Below are 12510 nucleotides of genomic sequence, written 5' to 3' on the forward strand. Positions count from 1 at the left end.
TCAGAGTAGTTCAATGGAGAGACCATTGAGAATTTGAGAATATAGATAAAATTGTAGTACCCACACCTATTACTTAAAGGAAATAAAATCTTAATTCCTTGAACATTTTTCTTTGATTTGGTAATGGTAGACATATATATACACCAGACGAATAGTGTATTCCGTATGGGAATCCTACTAAAATGGCAAATTGAACCAAACTCAAAGAAGCTAAACACAATACTTGTTCAAAATCATGGATAAACTCGCCCACATGATCAATAAGATACCGAAGTGTAGAAGGACGAGAATTCACTTTGGAGAACATGATATGAGAATCACGCTGCAAAACTAAGAATACCACGTTCCAAAACTCTCAAGGTATACACAAATGAGATCATAGATTCATAGCTAAGAGCACAAGAAAAGAAACCATTTATTTATTATGTAGAAAAATTATCAACCAAAGTAAAGGTGTGAGAGCTTTACAAGTCGTTGAATATTATAGTGCAAAACGAGCTTCTGCTTTCAAATACTTTGCATGCCCTGTTGTCCACGTTGTATCGGAACTTTACAGGGTTTAGTTATTATCTTTATGATATCTTTTCAATTTCTTGAATATTTCTCTGAAAAAATTTATGTAATCCAGGAATCTGTTGCGTAACAAAAATTAGGATACGGGCCGTGTCCAATTTGGATTTATACCTATTGATCATGATGCAATGAAATGGGTTTATAGTTTTCATGTGAAATGGGTTTGACAGTTTTGTAAATTCGAGATTGAATACTTTATAGTCATGATGATTGTTGAATAGACACGTCTTAATCTGCTAGATGACAAAATGTATTCAAATGATATTAGTAGTACCACTATTTGGCTACTGCCTAAAGTTTGAACGTCTCCTTACAGTTGTATTTTGAGGTAAAAAATATTGTAGTTTCATGGCATTAATTATTTATATTTGGGTGTTTCATTGCATTATGAGTGGGTTTACACACACCAAGCATAGTAGCACTTATACAAGTATGCATTGGTAAGTATACAGTATGCATTATCACCATTCATAAACTAGCTCATGTTCAACATTATAGGTGCGTAAGAATGCATTAGTAACTTTATTGTAGTCATGGTAATAACTGTAATATTGACCGATAAAATATTCCAAAATACCGTTGACCAAACAAATCTCCAATTCCATTCCATCTTGGCATCTTGCTCTAATGCCTCTGTAAGGTTTCCATATAACTATAGTGCAACTCTAGGGAAACCTTCCCACAGGAATAAATGATTCGAGTGTTTCACACTTGATTGAGCAATTAGACCTAATGCTTTGAGTTTCACAATTAGTAATGGGAAAAAGGATTCCTGCTCCACTCTTCATAATTTTTATGGTTCTCTGATTTTCTCAAGCTCTGCTTTACTCACTATGGGCGAAAAGGTTTGCAGAACCTCGCCGGTTCATCTTTGCATCCATGGAAATTCAATCTAATCAAAGGTATGACTCTCTATCTTCTTCTTAATAGCATTTGTCTGCATTAACTACTAATAATACGTTCTTTATCTGTTTTAATTTAAATACCTCATTTTTTATTATTTTTATTATGTATCTTTTTATCCTTTGTTTTCTCAGACTTTTCAGTGTTTTGATTCACTTTTATTCATTGTAGTAACCAGTTAGCCACTGCCTTCTTTAATTGCAATTAATATTTCTATGTATAAAGCCTCCTCCAAAAAGAGTAGTTTTCCTCTTTAAGTCTAATAACGAGAAAGCTTTTGGAAACCCTATCGAAAGGAGGTGATCAATGCAATAATGAGTGCTTGTGATGCTTTTGTTTCGATTCCAACTGGAGGTGAAAATCACCTTACTACCAGGTGACACCAATGGTTTAGAACGTATTTATAGAACTTTTACTCCGTAATATGGTTTATCAGGGGATCAATGCAACATGGTATAATGTGCACATGTACTATTCTTTGTAATTATCCCATCAAGTAGGTGGTTGATTTCTCTAATTAGTGGCGTTGTTTCTGAAGGAGCTTTGGGTTCCTTTAACAACAGTCAGCTCTTTTTAAACTCTTATCCGAATTCTTGGGATAAAGACTGTTATATACCTAAGTTACATTGATACAGACACGTGTGTCCATATCCGACACAGATTTGAAGTGTCTGACACGGCGAAATATAAAAAAACTAAGGTATATTACATACAAAATGTGTCTGTATGTAAGGTAGCATAACAATCTCCCAAGTTTTATTCTCATCTAGAGCACGAAGTTCTTCTTGTATCGCCTTTCTCCATACTGAACGAGAGTTAGCTTCTCTAAAGTTCTTGGGTTCTTGCACATCATCGACTGTACTCAAGAAAGCATGATGAGATGAAGTGATATTGGCATACGTTATATACTCCTGTAGCGGATATGAAACGTCATGCAAGGAATAAAAATTCATGTGAATCACTGGAGGATGCAGTTCTCTATCAAATTTATAGTAATCCTTGAGAGTTACTGGAGGTTGTCTCTCTCGTTCAGATTGTCGAGAAACTGGAAGAGCTGGACGACCACTAGAGCGCTCCCGCGCCTTAGTTTGCTCATTCTGGGAGCACGCCCGCGCCTCATCTACTGGACATGGACAAACACCAGAGCGCGAGTTCATGGTTTTCTTCCTTATTTCCTCTCTCTGAATAGTTGCACAAACAACAAAAAGTGATGGAAGAGTGCTTTCCATTAGAAAATTGCTTTCCAGATTTTCATATTCTGGTTTAAGACTACGAAATATTGTGAAGATTTTATCCTCTTCAGCACGTTTCAACATAGTCTTAGCATTTGTGGTGTGTGGACGATATATGTTTAAATCATCCCATAATTTCTTCAAATTCCCAAGGTGTTTTGTAAAAGTCTTATCACCTTGTTGCAAAGGACCGATTGCGAGTTGAAGTTCAAACACACGGGCAGAATTGTTCTGGTTTCCGTATAAATCTTCAATTTGAATCCCACATCTCCTTTACAGAATCAGAGAAAGTAAAAATTTCAACAATAGTAGACTCCATAGAATTGAGTAACCAAGATCGAACAAGCTGATCATTGGAAACCCAATTCTCATATTCGGCATCATCAATGGCAGGACACACCTTTGCATCATTAATGAACCCTAATTTTCTCTTGCCACCAAGCGATAGCGAAACAGCCCTAGACCAAGGTATATAGTTTGTTCCATTCAAGAGAATTGATGACAGCTTCCAACCGGGATTAGAATCAGTCTCTGTTGTTACAGAAGACTTGGGGTTTGGTTTTGGATCGACATAGTGTATTGGGTTTAAGTTGATTTAGAGGAGAGATTAAGCCCTCGGCTCACGATACCATGTAGAATTAAACAACCTAATCAAAGAGACAAAAACACAATAATTTATAGTGGTTCGGTGCCAATCGCGCGACTACGTCCATGGGAGAAGAAAAGTTTATTGCTTGATTGATTTATTAGGGTTCCATTACAAAGATATATATAGGCACAACACAAGTGCACAAAATCATGTATATTCTAAGAATGGAGTCTTCCCTAGTTTAGAAACACTGAAGTCGGTCGAACTTGTCATGAACCGAAGCCGAAGATGCAGACGCCTTCATCATGTCTGCAAAGCCCAGCCGCCTGTATCTTGTCTCTTTCTTCTCCCACAGTTACACTTGCACTTAATACATGATTGTGTGGCTTTATCTTTCTCTTTTACTATCTTAAATATTAATCCAACTTAATAAAACTATGAATTCACCACGATCTAACAATAGGCGGAATAGTATAAGAGCGGGCACCTTGGTGAGGAATATGCCAAAAAGAGTGGGAAAATGAAATTATAATGTCCCCTCATACATTTTATGTGATCTTTGGAAATAAGATTCATATGGCTAATACGACATTTTACAATCTTATCTGGAACATCCGAATTGAACTCCAATATTGGGTTTATGGGGTTTAAATATACATAGAGAACTAATTTGACAATGCCCATACATATTATAATACTAAACAAGTAGTGAGTTGTTTGGCAAAGAAAATCCTTGTGTGGTTATGGCAATGATTATAATGATTTATTCTCTCAAATTTGCTAACTTTAATTGTCGTTTTTCACAATCTCATATACAATGCAACTAATCTTGCTCCAACTACGTTATAATTCCAAATAAAAAATATGTTTTTGAAGAATATCAAAATTGAAAGAACGAGATAGTATCTACATATTCATATTGAAAGAGTTGATATACACTGGATAAGGAAAGTTGAAGTTAAGCTAAACAGAAGAGAAACTCGTACCAGTTTTAGCACCATTAATAACATTCCATAAAGCAGACATTTCAGCATCTGCACATTGGCCAAGAATCACACGACACAATATACCTCTCCTATTTCACGTAACATGGAGTTTTCAGGTTAACTTTGATAAGAAAAAACAGTGATAATTTATTATTTTTACTAGAAGAGTTGTTTCAAAACCATTTGTAAAAACATGTTAATTGAAATCACTATTTTTCGGTGAGAGAGACTTGAAAAAGTAAAAAAAATGGGTGCCCCTTCATCGAGAAGGGGGTGGTTTCCCTGTGCCATGAGGGGTCGTGTTTCCCTCGTGCCATGTCCTCGGCCAGGTGGGGCGGTGGGTGGAAGGTGCCTCGTCGGGTTTCTGGTATCAAACTTATTAAATACGTAATAAACACTGTATAAAGACGTTGTGGGACTAAAACATGTTTTTTTTTTTTAAAACGCAAAATAATTCCAAATCTCTACACTATATAACGATGTAGTTGAGTACATTGATGGTGGGGTTCTGATTTCTCTGCTAGTTAGATTGTTTGATCCTTCTTATATGTTCTATCACAGATTCCGGGAAAGAAGAACCTTGGTGCTCATGATAAGCCTAATTCATGTTTATCATTTCACCAAAGACATCTCTCAGAATCAGATGGTAAGTTTAGATATTAAGCACAGCTCAAGTCCAATTGGTACTTGTGCAGTGATGAATGGCAATGTATTTGAATCCAGTTTTCGATTTCCTTTTAATTATCCAATGTGGTGTGTAATACCAACTTTCTACTTATGCTTCTGTAGTGTCCTTGCAAACATGACATAAAAATAAATTATGCTTGATTTACTATATGGTATCATCAAAGATTATCCAGTTCCCGATTTCCCGTTAATTATTCTTTAAATTATATACCTAACTCACTATGTGGGATCTTCAAAGATTATCTACGAACTGGTCCTGTCATATTAATTTTCTGAAAAATATATCCAACTATATATGCATAACTATTATATACAAATATTATATTGATCACTCATCTAAATTTCTTATAACATGAAAACCCCACGTACTCTCTATTAAAAAAAAATAATAACTCACCATTGATAAAACCCTTCAACTTCATTTGTTGTTTAATAATAGAAGTTTGATTGAAGTTTTGTGAAATTATCTAATAAGACGAAATTCATATTAAAGCTACTTGAATAGCAAGGTGTTCAATTATACGAAAAAAAGATAAGATAAACACTGTTTTAAATGCAAAACTATACTTATCGAGACATTCCCACAACATATAACACAACTATATTTTGAGGTTAGTTCAATGCATTTGCATCCAGTTTCTGATTTTATGTTATTTATTTTTTGAGGTTAGTTCAATGCAGTTGCATCCAGTTTCCGATTTCATGTTAATTATTCTTTGCAGTTAATTTAATACATTTGCATCCAATTTCCAATTTCCTACTAATTATTCTTCGAGCTCAATTCAATGCATTTGCATCTAGTTTCTGATATCCCGTTAATTTTTTTTTAGATTAGTTTAATACATTTGCATCCAGTTTCTGATTTCTCATTTATTATTCAATGAGGTTGCATTTGCATCTAGTTTCTGATTTCTCGTTAATTATTATTTGAGGTTAGTTCAATGAATTTGCATCCAGTTTTCGATTTTCCGTTAATTATTTCTTGAGGTTAGTTCAATGCATTTGCATCCAATTTATTTTTTGAAATTAGTTCAGTATAGTTGCATCCGGTTTCCGATTTCTCGTTAATTATTTTTAAAGATTAGTTTCACACATTTGCATCATGTTTCAAATTTATAGTTTTTTTTAGGTTAGTTCAATACAACTTCAACAACTCACATTTGGTGTATTTTGTTTGGGTAATCGCCAGTATGAGCATTTCAATAAGGTACATCTCTATCCTGGAATTCTCATAAATCGTACCTTCTTAAGCACTCTGACAATTTGTGGTAATACTGAATGTAGAAATATGAAAGAGGAGCCTGGCTTCAACAACTCACATTTGGTGTATTTTGTTTGGGTAATCACTAGTATGAGCATTTCACACTCAAATATATGGCAATATATACTATTTATGGCATAACACACTCAAATATATGGCAAGATAAATAAGACAAGGGTAGCTTGCAAGAAATTCTATTTAAAGATAAAATAAAATATAGCTTAGACCACAGAAAGTCTAAAACTCTTTTTTCCTTATTTCTTCACCTGACTTATTAGTATGGACTGATTCCATAAATAAAGAAACATACACGAAATTGTTTGTTCAGTCTGGATGCTTATCATGAGTTTAATCATCCATTGATTTGTAAGTTTTTTTTTTTTATTTATTTAGATCTATTCTTGATTTTTGGAGTTTTGGAAAAACATAATTGTGTTTTCTTTGTTGAAAGACATTTCTTTGTTTTCTTTGCTGACCATCTCTAAGACCACGGTACCAACCGTGCTAAGGTTTTTCCTTTATCTTCGTTTAACAGAATCTTAATATTTTAGCTCATATATTGGATTGAAGCATTGCTTGTTCCACCAGAACGTGATGAATTGGTATATCCTTCTTAGTTAACCCCTCCTTTGTGTTATTATATTTTTTAATTTTTTAATCTTCTATTCTTAATTTTTCTACACGTGTTCGCCACTATAAAATACCTCTAAGCTTATTGGGTATTCCAAGGCCATACCTCTAAACTTATTGGGTATTCCAAGGCCATTATATCTAAACATATCGGTATATTCTTATAGTTTACTGGAGATGATACATAAAAACACTATAAAATTAGTATCTTTAAGACGTGTTCTTCATTTTCAACTTCAAGACATGACATCAAGTACTTAATGAATTCAATACGCTAAACTAACTTTAATTAACTTATATTAGTGTATGTATTAGGAATTATTAGGAATCTTAAATTCGTAATCTTAATTTGAGAAATGAGTAGTTTATATATTAGAAATTGGTAAAAAATTGTGAATCAACTCATCAAATTGACTCTCAATGCCAAAGTATGTAGCAAAAATCCTGAAACCAAAAGGTAAATAAATATAGTAGCATGTTCAATAGATGTTTCATAACATTATTGAATACTCACTACAATAGTATAATTTGGTTCCAAAGTAATCTGTTTGAGTTTTGGGTATATAATATTCAAACCCTACTTCATCTTAAGTGAGCAAACCAAGCACATTAGCTTGGAAAATTCATCAAGCTTCAAAAGAAGCCAAATCTTTAGCAGATTACTTAATATAATCTACTTGTGTAAATCATGTCCTATCGATCGATAGTGACTACCATGACTGTTAAAAAATAATGTACATACCTTGCCAATGTGAAATTTCTTTTTCTAATATTGCATGCACTTATCAACATGGTAGTAGATGACAATAAGAGTGTAAGAGAAAAATGCAAATGAAAATGAATAAAAAATGAAAATAGAAGATGTTTGAAAGAAGGGATACAAACTAACCAAGCAAGATAATAAGTAGTTCAAACATAATGACACAGCCCACACCTTTGCTTAGATGCTGGTTATAAACAAAAACAAGTGTCCAATCATCCCTTTATATTGTTGTACATCCAAGATATATAAATGACGTGAAAACAATACTTACCTCAAATGTGGCGTCACAATTTGGTGTCATTTTTTTTTGTAACGCCATTTTGGCGTCACTATTTTTTGTGACGGCATTTTGGAGTGGCAAATTTGTAACAGCGTTTTGGCATCATAAATATTTGTGATGTCAAAATAACGTCACAAAAAATAATGACGCCAGAATAGCGTCACAAATTTGTGACATCGTTTTGGCATCACAAATATTTATGACGCCATTTTGGCATCACTAATCTAATTGATTTAAAAAAGATAATAATAATTATTTGCTCTCATACATTTTGCTAGTGATCCTCCTTTGCACCCAAATGATTTGTGATTGATGATTTGTATCTACAAGATCAATTAAGGTGACAAAAATATTACTACACCTGTATATTCACAACCTGATATAGTGGCGAGACCCATATAATAAAATAAAAGTAAATTACAATGTTCTCGGAATTAATATACAAAAACTGATATGAATCCAGCAACTAGCACTTGATGAAATCACATTTGTTAACAACGGCGAAACAAGTTGCAGGAAAGGCACAATTGCATATGAGAATACAATCTGAAACATCCTAGCGTGTATTACTCATCCTTTTTCAAGGCCCAACCTTATGAGGATGTATAAGAATCAATTTCCCCAAATTTGGAAAAAAACTGTCTCAGGGTCTTCGTATAGTTAGGAAAATTTGCCTGCAGAAACAAAGCAACTCAATACTTTAGTACGGAGTAGGACATAATCATGGGACAAACCTCACATTCAGTATGCAATCCAGGGAGGTAAATCTTTTGAAAAAACAAATATGACGGATAAAGAATCGTACACATGGGTTGTGTTCAACGTAGATGCTTGTGAGTTTATCTCTTGAACCAGCAAGAGCTAGATCAAAGCCATCCAGTGATGCAATTTGGTTGTCGTTCATCCAAAGATCTTCCAATCTACATAGCAACAGTCCATAAGAATGTCTGGTCAAAATGTCAAATAAACTATACATGCAATGACAAAGAAAGAAAAAAGGATGAAAAACCAGGAAAAATAAAAGCCAGATAGTAATAATAACAGAAGAAGAACACACCCCTTACTATAAAAAAAAACACACCCGAGAAAAATCATCTAAACCTGGTCAATTTTTCAATGTCATCCACTGCTGTCAGTTTGTTGGAGGAAATATCCAAAATCCGAAGATTAACTAATGTAGATAAGCCTTCCATTTTGGAAATACCATTATGGCACCCAATGCAACACAATCCTGAAAGGGAAGCATGCAAACTAAATTAGTCACGCAAACTATGACGAACATTATTCTCTGTTCTTGTTTATCAATAAAGAAAAGGCTATCAAGGTAGCATACTTGAAATCCTGTCATATTGGTCAAACGATTGCTCTGTAAACTAATCTTCCTGATGCATTTCTGCCCGCACAAGTTAACTGTTAGATATCTGATTCCGTCCAAGCCACAGCTCTTGTAAATTTGTTAAATTGTGCAAGTTCTCCATTACCTGGGAAAGGATAGAATTCAACATGGAGTTGTAAGGGTAAATTCAAATCTTTCTGTTCCAAACTAGATGAATTAAAATCTTGAGAGTCTCAACAAACAAATTAAAATCAAAAGTAATGTTTACCCTTAATCTGTTGGAACCAAGTTCAAGAATATGCAGATTGTACAAGTGGTCAAGCTCCTCCATCTTTGTCACTTCATTCTTAGAAACATAGAGTTCTTTGAGGGTGCTTGAGACCTTTGAGACACCATTTAAGGACGGTATCTCGTTGTAAGATACATCAAACACCAGAAGACTTTTGAAAATGCTGACATCAGGCATTTTCATTAGTTTGTTATCCCTGAACACTAGTTCCTGCAGAAAAAGCAGTCTCAATTAGAAATGCAACTACTACAGAAGAATGAAGCCATTCACTTTGCATACTAGTGGTGAAACGAGCCAAAATGTAACATCATATACGAATCACAATGTTTATTTTCGGAATAAAATAGCAATTCCTAGTCAATTAACACTCGTAAACAGTAAGTTTGTCCTAAAAGTTTTACATGCTTTGCTGTGTATATATCGACCAGCCTGATGAGTGAGATAATGAAACCTATTCCCACATTAAATAACTTCATAAATGTATTATATAGGTATACAACAGAAAGCGGCCATAAACACAAAAACTGCGAACACGTTCGAGTGTCAAAGAGACAATATCACCCCTTCTAATTCATTTTCACCAAATTGCAACACCACACATGTGAACTCATTTTCACAATGCATCAACATTATTTACCTTTTAAAAGAATGCACACTACCAGATATGCATTCAATGAAGAGCTCCACTTTCTAAGCACCTCTTGTTTACCCATCTTGAAAGACAGAACAGGATCATACGTAGTGAATCCCTAGAACAAACAGTTGGACACTCTAATACAATGCCACATTCACAGGGATACATTTACTAGCTGTAATCGGAGATCCTTGCTACAAACTTGCTCTTATTATGATTCATAATCATTAATAGAGAAAAAAACAAAAAAATCAAACAAAACACAAACAAATGAACAAAGTTCACGAGGCTAAGTCACAGTACAAATTTATAAAATTCTTGGTGAAAATACAGTATATTAGAAAGAACAAACCTGTACAAGCCTCATAAGTGTATCACGAACTTTATCTCTTGTAATGCCTAGTCCATTAATTGGAGTAGTTGGCGTGGAAGAAGATGTTGATGGTATCATATATGTAGACAAAGGAGGTTGCATAAGAAATACTGACGGCTTTACAAGATTAGTGACACGGTTGCTAATGATGCTTGTCTCAGAAAAATTGGGGAAGGGCAATGATGGTCCAGACCTAGGCGAAGGTGCATATGGTAATTCCAGGGCTGGTACAGTGGTGGGTACATTTGGTGAACGGAATGACGGAGGGATTACTGCAGGAGGTTGGTATTGTCCAGGGTTTGCTGCATTGGCGTTTGTTATACTGGTAGCTGTCTGCAAAAACATGACCACAAGAAAAGTCAGGGGAGCCATAGAGGTCACAGAGTAAAACAGAGAAATTACCAATGACAGGCAGCTATACACAATATGGTTGACAATAACGATGACGATCATAAAGTTTTCAAGCAAACCTCAAGGTAAAATGACACAGCAATTTGTCTCTAACACCGTCTCATAAAAACAAAAAAATATATAAAAGAAAAAAAGAAGAAGATGGGGATAGAGTATTAAGATCATTTACATTAAAAATTTTAAGAAAAGAAGAATCCTCCGAGCCGTTAAGCTATGTTAGGTTCAGTTGAATTTGAAGATGGTGATTCCAGCAGGACCTCCATCACATTTTTTTCCCGACTGTTTCCGATTCCTCAAAATCGCTGCCAAGAAATATTAGTATGTAAAGCAGATGAGATTAGTTAAATATTTGGTCCACGTATCAAAAAGAGTTGAATTAAGAAAACTAATACACAAGTCTCCACCTTAGCAACCTAAAGCGTGGGACAAGGATGCCGCTTGAGCACTCAAGTCGCTGTCCCGTTTTAATTTGAAAAACGTGTACAAAGCGTTTACCAAAATTTATGAGCGTGCTCTCCCATTTTACAAAACGTTTTGCTGTTCTCATGCTCTTAGGTGTCATCACATGTCTCAATTTAGCAGACTATTTAATACCAGACCACATGGTTTATTGGTTTTGATGCAAAAGTCATTACTTTTTGAGAATGTCAAGCAACAAAATGTTTGATCAACACGGCAAGCACTCAACTAACAATGAATTTATGATTTAAAAGTTGACTTTGACTAATGAGTATACTACAACTAGGGACATCTACAACACTGGAATTTTCACTTAAATCATTACATTTCTTATTAAAAAAATAAAAGAAAAATACAACAAGTAAAACCTCTTTAAGTATTCCTTTTGATTTTTCTCCATATAATGTGTTGTATATATACACTTTTATATACACACATGCACGCTCTAAGAGCGCTCTGAATAAAGGTAAAATTTACGTAAAGGCTTTTAGCCCTCACGCTTTCGCTTCCGTGCTTACGCATTGCGTTTTGGTTGCTAAGGTCTCCACCCATATTACACTACATACAACTGGATAAGTAGGATAACATAGAGAAAACAGTATATCCACATTAGTAGATGCTAAGAATATGGACTTAAACCCAACATTAGTAGATGCTAAGAACTGGCTACGTTATATAAGCACCTTATATCTTGAATATGATGACTAAAATCTTGAAATATTACTAAAATGCATAACACCATCTCTAATCACCTTACATGAGCCACTCAACTTATGGAGAACCAGCTTACCACCTTTTGATAGGTACTTGCCTTTTCAAGATGCTAACTTCCACTTACATCTCTCCATCACCAGTTCCAAATAGATTTAGATCTCTACCCACCACCCAAGGTTAACTCAACAAGCTTTCCAAGGTTAACTCAACAAGCTTTCCAAGTTAAGGAAAACCAACATAAAACCAAGTTTTATTGGATAATGGAGGCTTCAATCCGCATTGAGGCAAAACATTTCATCTTCCAAACTCTCGCCCGGTTCGCATTACACTTTCAGGGTTGTGGAAGAAAGTAGGAAGAGGAAAGGTGCAATAGTTTTAAACTTGATGAGG

The 12510-nt window shown here is 34.5% G+C and overlaps 1 protein-coding gene across 9 annotated transcripts in view; it reads right to left on the reverse strand.

The window, feature by feature from the left end:
• Positions 1–8286: 8286 nt before the first annotated feature.
• The window catches only part of LOC147485977 (uncharacterized), a 34662-nt gene continuing 30438 nt past the window's right edge, over positions 8287–12510 (reverse strand). For 4 of the 9 annotated variants that reach the window (XM_086572112.1, XM_086572111.1, XM_086572108.1 and 1 more), the window contains exons 7-9: positions 9006–9135; positions 8710–8824; positions 8287–8578 (exon numbers count right to left, since the gene is read on the reverse strand). In XM_086572112.1, coding sequence (XP_086428238.1) covers positions 9076–9135 — 60 coding nt within the window. In that variant the 3' untranslated portion in view covers positions 8287–8578; positions 8710–8824; positions 9006–9075. Of the gene's footprint in view, positions 8579–8638; positions 8825–8985; positions 9136–9237; positions 9386–9508; positions 9740–10166; positions 10279–10515; positions 10870–12510 lie in introns of all 9 variants that reach the window. The other 5 variants (XR_015201811.1, XR_015201812.1, XR_015201813.1 and 2 more) reach the window with 5 other exon arrangements.

This window comes from Coptis chinensis, chromosome 7, assembly GCF_015680905.1.
Source record: "Coptis chinensis isolate HL-2020 chromosome 7, ASM1568090v1, whole genome shotgun sequence".
NCBI lineage: Eukaryota > Viridiplantae > Streptophyta > Magnoliopsida > Ranunculales > Ranunculaceae > Coptis > Coptis chinensis.